At 34.3% G+C, this 15,638-nt stretch overlaps 2 protein-coding genes across 4 annotated transcripts in view; both read right to left on the bottom strand.

Moving 5' to 3' along the window:
* The window catches only part of LOC108358384 (chromatin modification-related protein eaf-1), a 65,337-nt gene extending 56,924 nt beyond the window's left edge, over window positions 1-8,413 (bottom strand). The window contains exons 1-2 of one of the 3 annotated variants that reach the window (XM_017609674.1): window positions 8,123-8,413; window positions 7,689-7,797 (exon numbers count right to left, since the gene is read on the bottom strand). In XM_017609674.1, the coding sequence (XP_017465163.1) occupies window positions 7,689-7,709 (21 nt within the window). In that variant the 5' untranslated portion in view covers window positions 7,710-7,797; window positions 8,123-8,413. The remainder of the gene's footprint in view (window positions 1-7,688; window positions 7,798-8,122) is intronic. The other 2 variants (XM_017609675.1, XM_017609676.1) reach the window with 2 other exon arrangements.
* Window positions 8,414-12,718: 4,305 nt separating this feature from the next.
* On the bottom strand, window positions 12,719-14,857 carry LOC108358389 (zinc finger BED domain-containing protein 4-like). Its single transcript, XM_017609680.1, has one exon. It carries the CDS (start codon window positions 14,600-14,602, stop codon window positions 12,737-12,739), a length of 1,866 nt encoding a protein of 621 aa, XP_017465169.1. The 5' UTR covers window positions 14,603-14,857; the 3' UTR covers window positions 12,719-12,736.
* Between the last annotated feature and the right edge of the window lie 781 nt (window positions 14,858-15,638).

Genomic DNA, 15,638 nt, shown 5'->3' with positions numbered 1-15,638 from the left:
GCTAGGTTGGTGGTAAGTGTAAAAAGTGACTCACTTCTCAGAATTTTCTTCAACTTAAATAAATTGGTTAAGCATGTAGAAAGAGGTAAATGGTACAACAGTTAGAAAAAAATATTTAATTACTTAGTTTAATATTCATGCGGCACGCAAACTTCAAACGACTAACACAACTATGCATAATAACTACATACATATATGTGTTAGTATGTATATCAATATGTAAGTATGCCCCATACATATGTAGGCATTTACCCTGTCGGAGCAAAGCGACAGTCGCAAAGATTTACGAATTGAAAAATAAATTGAAAATTAATTACTGTGAAACAAATGCTGCAGACGAATATCTGGCTCATTCAATTCTTGCTTTTACTTATCTGAGGTGCACGCTTTTATATTTTTAGCTTCCAGAGAGTCTGGGCTCAAATGCCGTCAGAGGCGTGATTTTCAGTGGCGGATCAATTTACTTTTAAAGTACTAGTTCAATTTCCGACAGGGTGCCTATGTGTTTACACGTGTCTATGTAAATTAACTAAATACATGCGCTTTTTGTTCACAGTCTTTCTATTATTTTCTTTAGTACTTATTTATGGTTACTGCATTTTTTGGTTAAATGTAGAAAGTTAAAAGAGGTTGCTTGAATGCTTAGTCGTATTATTTATTGGTGCATAGTTGTGTTTGCTGTAAAATTTTAATGCCAGCTTAGGCGCACACTTTGCATGCAAATAGCGAAACGGAAGTAAGCAAATGGTGGCAGATTTTAATTTTATTATTTTTTTTGCACCATTTTGTTTAGTTTGTACATATTGTTTTCACACAAAATTTTTTAGTATTTCGCAAACTTTTATTTTTCATACCTTTTGTTTACTTTTACATCACTTTCGCATCACAAAGGGGCGTCATTCTTTTTTTATTTATGCCACTGTTTCATTTCACTTTCAAATTCCACCTTTTACTGGCATCATCACCAATACCACAATAATTTAGTTGCAAGTGTCCTCAAGCTGTTGTCACACTATGAACTTACATATATACATATGAAGTATTGGATACAAGTGTATCTATAGACTTACATATGTACATACTTATATGTGTGTAAAAACATGAAGACACACATGCGGTTAGCGATGTTAATTTGCAACAAAGTGTTAAATAATTACGTGCCACTAGCAAGTGTGCGGCCAGACAGTAGGTCGCTCGTGAAATTACGTATAAATTCATTAAAAATTTACCAGCTGCTCACAATGACAAAACATGCAACAATTTTGTAATATGTACAAATTTCAAACAAACAAATTTCTGGAATTTATTTTGTATGTACATATGTATCTCTCCATACTAAGTTGCAGTACTCTACCACAAATACTACCTGAGATATGCGGTGTGAAAAATACCGTTTGGACAGGAAGTGCCACGCCGCTCGTGTAATAGAGATAAGTTGGGCTAAGTAACATCGTATTCTTTGATTCATAATTGAGTATTTTTAGGAAATCGAAACAGCCAAATGATTGTCAAATTTTCCAAAATCAAAGTAAATACTTGGCGTTGATCTTGTTATGTCTTTTGCTGGCTCTGAACAGCTTATGGCTTTAATGGGAAGATTTTTCATTATAGAAGTACACTTGGATGTTTGCTATTGCCTGCCGATGGACGAAAGCTAGCAAAAAGTTTATGATTGTGTCCCTAGGAGCAGTAATCGAACTTGGGTCCTACCAGGTGGAATTACGCAACTCTAACCACTCCACTTCGGAGGTCGGTTGTTTTATTTTCTATGCTATGCTTGCATTTGTTTACACTGCTTTCATCTACATGCATTAGGGCGGGTCAATTTGTATGGAAGGTTTTTTCGACTATAGGCGTATAGCATAGGAAGATTCTATGTGTAATTTTAAGCAAATTTGCCAAAGAATTCATTGGTCTAAAATCAATTTGGAGTTTGCCAAATTGCAAAAATAAATTGCTTTTACCTAGCATTTTGCTATAGTGTCATAAAGAGGTGCTTAATTTCGTTTGGCTCAGAAATAGAAAGAGTGAGCTTTGACCTAGATATTAAAGTTTTTCTTAAACCAATCTTTGAAAAAAGTTAAACAGGCAGCATGAAACATCTGATTATTGCGATTCCATTGAAAAGATTTTTAAATATTTTCATGCAGACCTGTTAAGCTTAATTTGTTTTGTCATCGGAGGAGAATTTTTTCAAAAAGTTCTTTAAGAAATTATTTTTATGCAAAAAAGTTCCATTTTTGGAAGTATTTTCAAATCGGTCCAGCGCACGTAAATATTAATATTTTTCCGAAATATTTTGGTCGACGTCTTGAAATATAATTAATTTTGTAATCCCTGCGGAAAACCGCAACTCTTTTTGGTGATGCAGTCTAATGTACATACATACCTATGTATATACATGTGTTACACGCATTGTATTGAATTTTAGTTCTATGAAAAAAAGTTATCAAGGACAAGTAAAGTATACGTTTTTTTTATTTTAACACGGAAGCAAATGTGAAAATTTTTGACTATTCGGCCCTCTGGCGGAAGTTTTAAGAAAGAGATAAGTCCATAAATGAATTTCTCCAAATTGATTTTAGACACGTGGTTTCATGGGTAAATTTGCTTAGAATTACACGTAGAATCCTCCTATGCTAAACGCTTACAGTCGCAAAAAAAATTTACCCGCCCTAACATACATATGTATGTAAATTCGCGGAAACAGTTTTAAGTTGCAAACAATAAAAGACAGGTAGGTTACTTCACTTGCCTCGTCTTAGTCTGATTTCTAATATGCGATTACACAGTCCACGGCCTCCAGTACAGTAGATCGCAGTTCCGTCTTCAACTACAGTGTACTTACTTGCCGGAAGCCATTTTACACATGCAACTTCCAACGTCTTCATATGAATACAAGTGTGCAGTCATCAAGCGGCACAAATTTAGACATTTGCTCTGGAAGCTTATTTCAATATGTCTTTAAGGCCTAGTGCTTTTTTGACTGCCTCTAAATGTTTACATGTAAAAGTTAGTGCCTCATCTTCATTTAGCCGGGCAGCAATTTCTCAATGTCGGACATTTGAATTTTTGCTTTTGTATCGCAAATGCGATTGAGTGTATTGGTATGCCGACAAATTATGCGCGAAAGACAATTTGCTCCACCAATTAGTTGCAGTGTTTGCATTTAAGTTCAAAGCTCATTTGTTTATTAGCGCTTGACGTCTGCAGCTCAATTTTTATGTCGAAGTTTTTTTTTTGTTTTTGTTTTGTCGAAAGAAGGTCAATATTGGGAAATTGCAGCAAATTCGATGATGATTGGAAAATTAATTACTACCTGGAATGGTTTTTTTATTGTTGCTAAAATTTTATTTTTATTGCTGAGCGTATCATAGCTTGAAGTTTTTTGTGACGTTACTTTGAATTGTTTATAGGTATTTGTTAAATATTCGCCATCACTTGAAGTTAGCCAATGTGTCGAAATGAGCACTTTCTTAATTGACGAAAATAGTTTTGTTATCCCCTTTTTAGTCAATTGTAAAGACACTCCAAGGAATTTATAGCGTAATTCTGGCAACTGTGTTTCCACGCACAAAGTAACTTGTTTTCTGATAGACAATTGTCAATTAGCGTTATGCTGTTCGCCTTTTAGAAATATATAGCTTTTTTTTAATCAAATTAAATTAAAAGAACATATGTGTACATTTTTTAAATAATTCATAAAAGAAAATGAAACAAAAAATTTAAAAAAACAAACAAAAAATTTTTTTTTATTAAAAAAATTAAGACAATAGTAGGTACTTAAAATTAAATATTAAAAAAAGTTATTTTTAAAACAAAATCTAAAAATGAAAGAAAATTAAATTAAAAGAAGGATATAAAACAACATCCTAAGAATTACGCAAATGAAATAAAAAATATACGTTTCTGTTTAAAACAATGAAACTAAATGTTAAGCAAAAATCAAATTCACAAAAGAAAACCCAATTAAAAAAATAAATAAAATTAGTCTAAAAATTAAACAATAAAATTTAAAAATTATAAGAGAATTAAGCTAAACAAAGAAAAATGTTATGCAAGAGAGGAACAAAATTCCTAAAAATTAAATATGTTTAACAAAAATTTTTTTATTTTTAAAACAGTAACGTCTGAACATTAAAAAAAATTAAATTGAGAAAGAAAAACCTTTATTTAAAAAATACCTACATAAAAAAAAACAGATTTCATGAAAGCAATTTAAGCGGTAAATGTTTTTTTTCAGTAAATTTCCATATTAAATTCAAACGAAAAATCTCATTCTCACTTAAGTTGCTTTCGTGAAAGTAGCTATAAGTTGACTTATAAATTAAATGAAATGGAAAAATTTATTAAAATTTAATTATAAAAAGCAATATATTGAAAAAAAAAACAAAAAATTAGCTGCCCGATATTCGAACACGGATCTCCCGAATGGCACGCTTACGCTTTGTTTATTATAGTTTAGTGTTAGTATAACAAAAGTCTTTCGAACAATCTTTCCATTGTCTTTCATTTTTCTTGCGGAAGACTTTTTACACTTCTCATTTTCGTTGTTGGTGTTTCCGACAGGATAGTAAATAGTATGATGTATTTCGGAAAGATTGTCCGGACGACGGAACTTAGTTGTTTGTCTCCTAACTTTTCGCTGTCAAAAGCCTCATAAATAATCCTTGCAAAGGGAGCCAGAAGCTGCCGCCTTTCCATCCTCTTCAAGGTCATAGAGACATGTGGGGTTGCCATGTTTATATGCCGGTCACCTTTGGAATCTCCCAGTAATTTCTGAACGAAATATCTACCTAGACTCTAACGGTGGCTTCGATGTCCAAATGTGGGAGCACCATGACTGGTTGAGGAGCAAGGAATACCTGATATGAGCCCTCTCTAGTGAAATGTTCAGATCTCTCATAATTTAGTTAAGGCTTGCACTGTCTAGCTGGTTTGGAAGCGATCACTACAGAATTGCAAATACCTCGGCTAGGAGTCCCTAAGAGTGGATTGAAAATTTTCTCAGCTACATACGTTCGATAAATACTCCACATCAAAACCATTTTTAAGTTGTGGAGCCATCAGTAAGGGTTTAACAATTTGTTTGCAAGGACTCAGTATAGAGGTTAAGTCAGCACTCAGCCGCAGGAAACTTAGCTTTAGCTATCTTGTGGCAAAAAAACAAAAAGTAACGCCTAGAACTCTTTTCTTCATACTAACTAAGCGCCAAAGCAAGAAAAGAGAGCTCGCAGCTTTCAGTACAGCTCTTATTCAATCCGCATGTGACGTATTGATTTCTATTTGCCATAACCCTATGATCATATGTACGAATCCATATTCTTAGCGGAGAATCTGCAACAAGCCTTGGGGCAAAGTTGGCATTATTAAAAGCACCTTCAATCTTTACAAAAATGTCCAAGACAAATTCTATTTAAGCGATGGCATTACTTAGTCTAGCAACCAGTTATTTCAGAAGCGTCTCACAAGATTCCCCTACTTAATTTTGATGCAAAGAAATAGAATATTTTGAAAACATCCTACGAATGCGCAACTTAACCAGTCACTTCAGGCATTTCAGCAAAAAGAAATCGTGCTAATTTCCTTTAAGCTTTAGGGTCTAATATCTTTAACTTTCTCTACCTCAGGGATGATGTCAGCGACGTAGTGAAAATCTTTTACAAGTTCGCCAACTCAAAGCTCAGTTTTGTGAGAAGAATGGGCAGTATACAATACCGCGCTGGTGATTTAGAGTGTTAAAAGATTCAATAGCATATCCTATGACATCCTTATGCGCCACAATTCTGGCAACAAACCATTGTTACCTTTAAATTGTTCTTAGCTTACACCCCCTCCCTTGTCGAGGGAGAGAAATGTCTAACCATTCCCTTATGTCGAGAGAAATGATTATCATAAAAGTATTATCTGTCGCTCAATTTGTGTCAGCAGAACTCTCGTTCTCGTCATACATTTTCAAAAGTTTTTGCGTAGTGCTTTCGATAATGAAATCTTAAGAAAGTAACTAAAATGTTTGGAGGTATTTTCGCTTTATTCATCTAAAATTAAAATTAGTAGTTTTGAAAATGTGTTACAAAATATTTATTAACTCGATGCCTCCTTTTATATAGTTTTTCGAGAAAAGTTTAAGAAAAATCATAAAACGAATACATTCTCGATGCATTCAATGCATAGAAAAGCAAAAATACAAACTNTTGAAAATGTGTTACAAAATATTTATTAACTCGATGCCTCCTTTTATATACTTTTTCGAATATTTTTTCCGAGAAAGATTGTAGACAAACCGTAAAAGGAATACATTTCCGATGCACTCAATGCATAGAAAAGCATAAATACAAACATCCGTTTGAAATATCGAACTCTTAGGTGAGGCGGCGCTTGAGGGTGAGAGAACCTATCGTAAAATACATAACATCCGCGAACTTACGTTTCTTGGCCGGGTGAGCCTCAAACAAAACAAAACTACTATTTAATCTATAAAAATCTCATAAAATTAGTTACCACTATTTCAAATGCAAAATTTAGCACTAATTTATGTCTTAAAAACCATTTGATATCGTTTTAGGGGCCTGGAAGTAATTTTGCGCCCAAAAAAATATATCTGTCGTTATAATTTTTTTCGGTATCTACGCAATTTTATTAGTGAACATAGTTCTTTCCTTACGCTATGAACTGATGAGATATGCTAACTTTTCCGGAATTTATTATTTTGAATAGTTGCCACTCTTATGTGGTTAAAAACAAAAGACTTAAGCAGCNAGGCGGCGCTTGAGGGTGAGAGAACCTATCGTAAAATACATAACATCCGCTAACTTACCTTTCTTGGCCGGGTGGGCCTCAAACAAAACAAAACTACTATTTAATCTATAAAAATCTCATAAAATTAATTACCACTATTTCAAATGGAAAATTTAGCACTAATTTATGTCTTAAAAACCATTTGATATCGTTTTAGGGGCCTGGAAGTAATTTTGCGCCCGAAAAAATATATCTGTCGTTATAATTTTTTTCGGTATCTACGCAATTTTATTATTTTGAATAGTTGCCACTCTTATGTGGTTAAAAACAAAAGAAGTCTTGAACTTGATTTTAATTTAACTCTATCTTCTACCATGCGTCTCACAGATCTTGCGGTGTTAATAAACACTTTTTTTATAATAAATAAACTTTTTGTTAAAAACAAAAACTTTTCTATTTAAATTTTGCAATCCCATTTTAAGATTTCTAAAAATTTCTTGGTAACTAATTTTTGAAAGTACTTAGCTGACAAAATGGCAGGAAATTCCCATAACAAAATACATAATTGTCGAGCAAACTTTGTATAGAAAAATCAGCGTGCAAAATTTGCCAAAAAATCAACGCGATTTTTCAGCATTTTCAAACATGATTTTTGATATACGAAAATTTAATGGTCTATAAAACTGCATACATTTAATTTTTCTAAAATATCTAAATAGAAATTTGTGTTTTGCACAAAGTTTAGAGATTTGATTTTTATGTTTTTGGTGTAGTAAGAAATATATTTTTATAAAAAATATCGAAAGTAAATTAGAATAGAAAACTTTGCATATATTACGAAAAATTCAGTGTGCCAATACTTTTGTTCGTCACTGTACGTTCATAAACACGTATCAAACATAGCCCTTAAGGCATAATAAATTAGTAATTTCCACAACAAATCAACTTACCAGCAATATTATAATCCTCATGACTGCAGGCGAAACAGTTAAATCTCAGCTCAGCAACAAATTAACTCCAAATCCAATTTCGGTTTTATGAATATGTTGAATTGTTTTGCTGATTTAATTTTTTTTTTTTTTAAGAAAAAAAGAAAATGAATAAATCTTCGTTTAAGTACACAGTGCTCGCGGCAAATGGAGAAATTAATGCGAAAGCAAAGAAAAAGTAAATTTTTAATTTAAATAATAGTACACTATTTTTGTTTGCTTGTAATTAGTATTCGTCTGAAACCTTAATTATTTTTTCATGCAAATATAAATTCGCACTAGCATGAAGAAAGTTTCACAGGGTGTCACACAAATTAAAGCGAATGAATCAAGCAAATGATACAGTGAGTCAAATTATTTAATTTCCCATACACATGCGCACTGAGTGAACTTACAATTAGTAAAAGCGCTACCACAAATAACGAACGCCAAGAATTTAGCGAGCTTAAGTTTTCCAACTGCAAATAGAACACCCCCCAATGTCCTTTTTACTAGGCGAAAGTCACTTACAAATTTTTCTTCAGTACGTTTACTTATTTGGGGCGAGTAGCCATGCACATATACCCGTACAAATTTGCGTCAGTGTGTATACGTTTGTTTGCGTCTGATGGCAGTCACTTGAACTTTGTGGGAGGATTTCACGTGCGCGCAACCGAACCGAACAAAGTTATGGTTAATGCTGAACTGAATTTAGCGAAATTAAAATTTCAGTCAGGCGGCGAATGTTACGATGCATTGGTTGCTTCTCTTTTACCATCGCCACCAACGACGACGACGACGACGACGACAACACCACTCGGTCAACGTCAAAAGCGCCAAAAAAGACAGTCACCAAAACAATGTAAAATATATGCAAGCAATCGAAAAGAAACCAAAACCAAGATTGTGGCAAAAAGAAGGTGATGAAAGCGCAACAGCGACAAGTTGCGCATGCGCAGCGTCGTAGTTGTAGCAAACGCAGTCGTTGCCGACACTGCCAATGCGTGGCGCTAACTTAGACACGAACTGAGTGAAGTGGAGCTGAACTGTTATTGATTGCTTGTTGGCGGTTTGCGCTCGCTGCGGTGGTCGCTCTGGCGCAGTGCGGAAGAGCAACATTCACAAGACGCCTGATGGCAGCCACAGCACTGTGGCCTCTTCAAAATCCAACGGAGGGTTGGACAAGTGAGCGCGCTAGCAGTAAAAGTGTTAGCAGTCGCGCCGCTGTAGCGGTCGAGCACCAACGCTGGTCATGCTGTGCTAGCGTGTTTTTAGATTCAACACATTGCTGTTGCAGATGCGCAGGTTGCGCGCAAAAGCAATTCACCATGACTATATTTGTTTTGCTAAATGCTACACTTATTCACCACAGTGTGCACAGCTGATAGCTTATTTGAAGGCGGATTTGGTAAATATGCATTTTAGATGCATCGCTGCTGTTGTCACTGTGCTTTGTTTTTTTCTTTACTTATCTTTGCTTTTGCATTGCAAGTGGAATATGTTTTGGATATGATTACATAAACGCTTGTTGTGGTTCCATCTTCTACTCACTTCAAAAGCTAATACTTCACATTTGTGAAATGTAAAATAAAGGTGAGGTGTTGGCGAAGTATAAGAAAGGAATGTATGGTTTATTGCTTACGGAATTTGCTTTAAGTGGCGAAATTATTATTCTAAACATATTCTACGAAGGTAAGAAACTTTAAATTCAAGCTTATTAAATTGCAAAAATTGAGCGTTCACAGAAATTGGCTTCACGTCATCTGAGCTAGAATTGCTGCAAAAACTATTATAAGTTTCTGCTCCACATTTTATATGCGAGAGCATTTATTAAAGCATTCAGGATCAGCGAGTTGCTGAAAAAAAAATAAATAATAGTTGACTTCCCGAATTTCATTTTGTCCCAGGATTATGATGCATTCCGTAAACTTGATAATCAAGCTGAAAAGTTAGCTTCCTCATTTAGATGAAAACAAAAGACTTAAGCAGCGAACTTCATTTAGATTGCTATCACCCCTATGCTGCAAAACTTTCGTATTCGGATTTTGCTACGAATAGTAAAAATGGTATGCTGCAACCCTAATCGTATTTTCGACCTTCCTAAATTCGTTACAATGATATGCTTGGATAGGAACAAGTAAGAAATAGACAGCTCCTTTGCGTAGTTTTGTACGAAAAGAATTTTGTATCAGAAGCGAGATGAAAATTGAACAAAAAGTTGTAAGTTTATGCGTTTATGTTTTCAAGAAATATTAGTGTTGTTCTTTTAAACAGATAAATTTGCCTTTTACACAAGCATCTACATTTATCCACTGCTTTAAATGAACGCACAAAAAATATTGTTTTTTGACCCTTATCGAGAAATTTTTATTCTCATACACAAAAATTAAAATTGAATTAAATTAAAATAAATGGTACCTCCGAAGTATGCGTTTATAGCGTTTAAGCGGTGTTATAAACTTAAACACTTTATAAGATTTGTATTGATTTTAAATCATTAGATGAGTACCCCTATTGTTTTTATTTTACGAATTGGTAGCAAATGCAAAAGGAGGACTGATATCACACACGGGTTTGCAAAAGGTGCCAAGAAGGAGTTTCCGAGTTTTTGGGATAAGGCCGGAGCGGAATTAAAAAGCTTAGGACCACCAACGAAAGAAGTAGCAGCTTCGATAAATAAGTAAGTTAAACATTAACACAGCAATAAGGTATTAATATCACATTTTTATCAAGTATTCCGCAGACTAAAAATGCTATATAAAACGAAAGTTAAGATCCAATAAGGCAGAGACAAACGCAACTGGTGGTGGACCTAACAAAATGCATATTTTCAATCGAAGCTTCGAAAAAGCTGGTATAATATATATATTAACTGAATTGAGGTTCAGTTCTTCAGGCATAGTGGGAGTTATGGCCAGTGTTTCAACAATTCAAGCAGAAGCTGACATAGGCGCGTTCATGGTTATTAATGCCCGACAGTTCCGCATACCTTTGAGAATTCATTTCTATAGCGCGCTCTTCCGCCGCTGCTATAATTGAAAATGCCATAGAATCCATCATTTTCCTCAAAATATGTAAAATTAAACAATCTTAAGTATTATAAATAAGCACTTGATTAGTGTTTTTTTAATTCATTTTCACTTCCATTTCCGTCTTGCAGCCATCTTCGAAAAACAACAATGCTGCACATGTTTCCGCAAGGGTTGCAGTATGTCGATATTTCGTTTTTCGCAACGTAGCTATGAATTACGAATTATGAAAATTCGCCTTCTAGCATAAGGCTGTATATCTTTCTTATTAAATAGAGTCCAACCCGGATAACACACAAAGTTTTATACGGGTTTTATAACGATTTACTTGAGCAAAACTGAAGAGCCCCAGAAGTCGGACTTCGTAGTGTAAAATTTTGCTCTATTAGTAGTTTATAAATTGTATGGGAGTTTTATAAGGATCTATGAGTTTATAAAACTTTTAAAAGTTTTATAAGGCACCCTATGTATAGCCTTTGCTCTGACACTGATCACAGTGATTCCTTTTTTTAGACTAAAAGCATTATATGAAAATAACTTTCGATAGATCAATATATCTGAACTGATACATTTCTCTTTTCCTGAAAGCTGGCTCTTTATGGGCCATTATCTGTCAGCTATTTGAGAAGGTTGGACGGCCTTGTTTTTCCTGCCCTTAAAGGAGTCCTACGTTGAAAAAAACCCAAAGATTTAACAGCGTTCTGGTAATGTTATCAGGTAAATAATTTTTTGTATGTCACCTTAAGAAATCCTGAAGGGGCTTATACTTCTATGATAAGACTCATAATCAGCTATGCATCTGTGGTGTAGTGGAGCGGACCCTCAATCAGTAGCTTACCAAACTTCAAAGAACGATCGAAGTGTACTGCACATGAGCTTTGCTCTTCCTGATTGTGTCCCTTGTGGGCAGGTACTCATAAAATGAAAATTTATAAGGCAATTTTCACACATACAAACAAAACTTCCTTTTATTCTGAAAAATTTTAGAGCTGCGGATATTTTGTGTGTTGCAGTAAAGGGGTAATAGGCAATAATTTAATTTATTACAAATTTTAATTAATTAAAAAAAATGTAATTTTAAAAGAACTTACTTTTTTCCGTCATTCACCAAATTAGTTTACACATTTACTTATTTATTTCGCAGACAATCTTCTTTACTTTTCAATTTCATATTTTGTTTTCTATCTTTGTGTTTTATGTCACTATTCATTTGTTCGCTTCATATACTTTCAGCTGTTTTAATTAAAATGCATGTTGTGCACTTGACGTGATATATCTTTTCCACTTTTTAGGCCCTCCACTTCAGTTTAAGTGAAAGAGTTTACCTACGAACTGAAGTGTCAGTGACAGGAGACAGCATTATATTTGCTACAAACATACTAAATAGTACATATATTTACATACAAATTTACGTAGTATTTAGTACTTACGTTTACTCTTACAACGCAGCAACCTAGAAAGGTGTCGCGAAATAAATACATATTTCCATGTGCGCCCTAAATTTGCTTTTAAGGTTGCATTTTTGTTTTTTTGTTTTTTGTTGTGTAGTAATAAGTACCTACTAATACTAACCAATAATTTTAGTGTGCGACGTATGAAATTGGTGCGCCTACAACGAGCTGCTGCTGCTATGTTTGAGCGAAGTCTTGACATAAACAGTTCCCGACCGATAACTACGTTCATACTAGAGATGTGACGGATATCCGGTAACTATCCGGTTTGCCGGATATCCGGCCTAAATTTACTATTCGGCCGGATACCGGATAATGAGCTACTATCCGGTATCTGGCCGGCCGGATATTTTCTTAGAATTATTATAAGCAAATAATTTTTTTTAAGTAACTAACAATAAAATAGCTTTTATTTAAAGGTAAAAAAGTAACAAAAAATTACAAATTATCTTTCAAAAACTTAAAATACGTTTTGAGATATTCACTTTACTGAAAAATTTATGTATAAACTAAAAACTTAAAAAACGTCCAATTAAGAAAACGATTGACATTAATACTCAAAATTAAGAAGAGGTAGATTATGGTGAATAAAAACTAAATTTTCAGCGTTCGCAGACAATAAACGATTTCGCTTGTTTTCGTAAACCAAGCCAGCTTCCGAAAAAAGTCTTTCGCTATAAACGCTGCTGCAAGGAGCTGAAAGGAACGTTTTGGCAAGCGACGTTAAAATTGGGTATTTTTTGGAGTTAAACGACCACCAAGCGTAAGGATCCTGACTGCGATCAATTCGAACTTCCTTCAAGAAGAATTCAATCTCGGTAGCAATTGGGTTCTTCTCATGATCGCGAGACTGAATGTTGTTTTCATCTGCCACTTCATTAAAGCAATCCCAAAATGTTTCGTGAGATTCACGAGCTACATTTGAATGAGTTTCATTTAATCGTAACTGTTTAGGTCTAGTTGAAGACGTCGATGAACAACTACTGATGGAAGACGTGTCGCAAGTCATTTTTAAGTGTTCCAATAAAATAGTCTGTCGAGCTCTTTCAGCTTCAACTTTTCCCAAAAAGTTAGCCTTAAATCTGGGATCCAGAAAAGTTGCAATAAGGTATTTTGGATCTTCACTTAAGGAAATAAAACGAGATGCCAATTGCGCTTTTAAGGAGGCTCTCATATTAAGTAAATCGGCTGTTCGTCGTACAGTTTCGTCCTTGTCTAAGAATTTTTTTAATGCAGCTACATGCGGTATAACTTCAGATATGCAGGAGAGGCCAGAACTTGTAATTTTAGTTATTTCTTCAAACGGCTTCAAAAGTTGTACACACTGCTCCATCAAACACCACTGACGAGTTGTTAGATTAGTAAGTGTGTCGTTTTCAGACACATAAAGGGAGATAACACGTTTTTGTTCCAATAAGCGTTCCACCATATAGAAAGTGGAATTCCACCTCGTGTTTATATCTTGCACCAATTGATGCTCTGGTAAACATAGTTCTTTTTGAAGCGCCAGTAATTTTTCTTTTGCTAAACCTGAATGATTGAAGTGAGTTACGATACGTCTACCTTTGGCAATCAAGTCCATTACTTCAGGTTGTACTTTCAAAGACTCAAGCACAACCCTCTGAAGCGAATGAATGAAACACCTGGCGGAATCATACTGCGCCATTCGAACGCCTTTGACCATGTTTGCGCCACTGTCATGAACAAGAACATGTATTTTGCTTTGTTCAATATCCCAGCGAGATGCAATACTATTGAGTTCATTTGCTATGTTTTCTCCTGTGTGAGATCCTGAAAACGGTTTCATAGCTATAACTCCGTGTTGAAGTTTAAATTCTGCAGAAAGCCAATGAGCTGTGAAACTCAGAAAGCTGGAGTTATTGCGCAAACACGTCCACATGTCGGAAGTGACAGAAACTGCGACAGCACTTGAAATTCTTATTTGGATTTTTTTGAAAATTCGGTTGTAAATATCGGGAACAATTTTTTGGGTCATAAAGGCTCGGCTTGGCAATTCATAGCGTGGTAAAGCTTGCTTAAGTAATCTTGCGAATCCAACTCTTTCAACGACACAAAGTGGCTCATTATCCAGTGCTATCATTTCTGCTATGAGATAATGGTATTTTTTCGCAGTTGCATTATTTATGTCCCAAAGCAGTTTTCTATCGAACGCCTCTGACAAAGTCTGTTGCCTTTCTGTAGAAGAGGAACTTGTACAAGCGTTGACAGGCTCCGCAAGCGACGTAGCTGCGTCGTTATTTTTTTTATCTTTATTCAAATTCATGAATTTTTCTGGGTGCTTTAATTTCAAATGATTGCTCATAGCAGATGTGCCTGGGGGAAGATTTAAAATTAATAAGTATATGATTCGAAACTTGTAGGTTGTATTCATTAAATAGGCTGCAAAAAAAAACATTACTCTTACGCACCTGCTTTTTTCCCTTCAAAACGAGAAATTGGTAGTTTGCACAATAAACAAATAGCAAACTTATTATTTTCACTTTTAATTTCAAAATATTGCCAAATAGGCGATTTTCTTTTCATTGAAGACATGTTCTCTGCTCTTTTCGTACAAATTATGAAGTTAAATAATTGAAACAATCAGCTGTTGATTTTCAGTAATGCCAGATTTTAATTTGTTGATTTTCAGTATTGCCAGACTGCAGTACGTTATTTTCCAAAGATAACTGACATCGATCCATCCGTTTATTGTCGTTTATTGCTTGCCGAACTAGAAATAATGAAATCTTTAATTTAATATCCGGCCGCCGGATATTCGGCTATCCGGCCTCGCATCTTGCCGGATATCCGGTATCCGGTTATCCGGCCAAATCTCTATCCGTCACATCTCTAGTACATACATATGTATGCTATTACAAACAAAATAACATATATACGTGCATAAGTATTTATTTGAATAAAATTTCAAAAATTGCTGATTTGATTTGTATTGTAATTGGTTTTTTTTTTCAATGAAAAGCTGGAATGCTCATTACATTACCAATGCGTGAAACATTACCATTTCTATTTAAAGTTATCTCCATAAATATGTATGTAGGTGTCTGCTTATTTGATTTTCGGTGTAAGTATTTAGGTATTTCAAAACTGAATTTAGTTATTAACATACAAAGCCAACAAATAGATTACATAATTTATTAAACCAAGATTAGTAAGTTGTGCTTAATTAAGTCGTTATCATATCTCGATGCCATAAAAAATAAAAAAAAATTGAAATTTGAAAATTCCAAATTTTTTATTAGTGTAAATATGTAAAGCTTGCATGAAGTGAAGCGACAAATGAAACTTTTGACTTGTTTAAAGCAACAAAGCATAATTTGACAAAGCAATGTACGACAGCGGCACCAAATTTAAGATATGTAAGCATGTGCAATTTAAATATATTGAGAACCTCCAACACAACCTGGCGAAATAGCTGTGAGGTTTAAATAAAC

This window comes from Rhagoletis zephyria, unplaced genomic scaffold (assembly GCF_001687245.7).
Source record: "Rhagoletis zephyria isolate East Lansing unplaced genomic scaffold, Rhagoletis_zephyria_1.1 Rzeph_scaffold_00246, whole genome shotgun sequence".
NCBI lineage: Eukaryota > Metazoa > Arthropoda > Insecta > Diptera > Tephritidae > Rhagoletis > Rhagoletis zephyria.
This window is presented reverse-complemented; position numbering and strand designations above follow the sequence as displayed.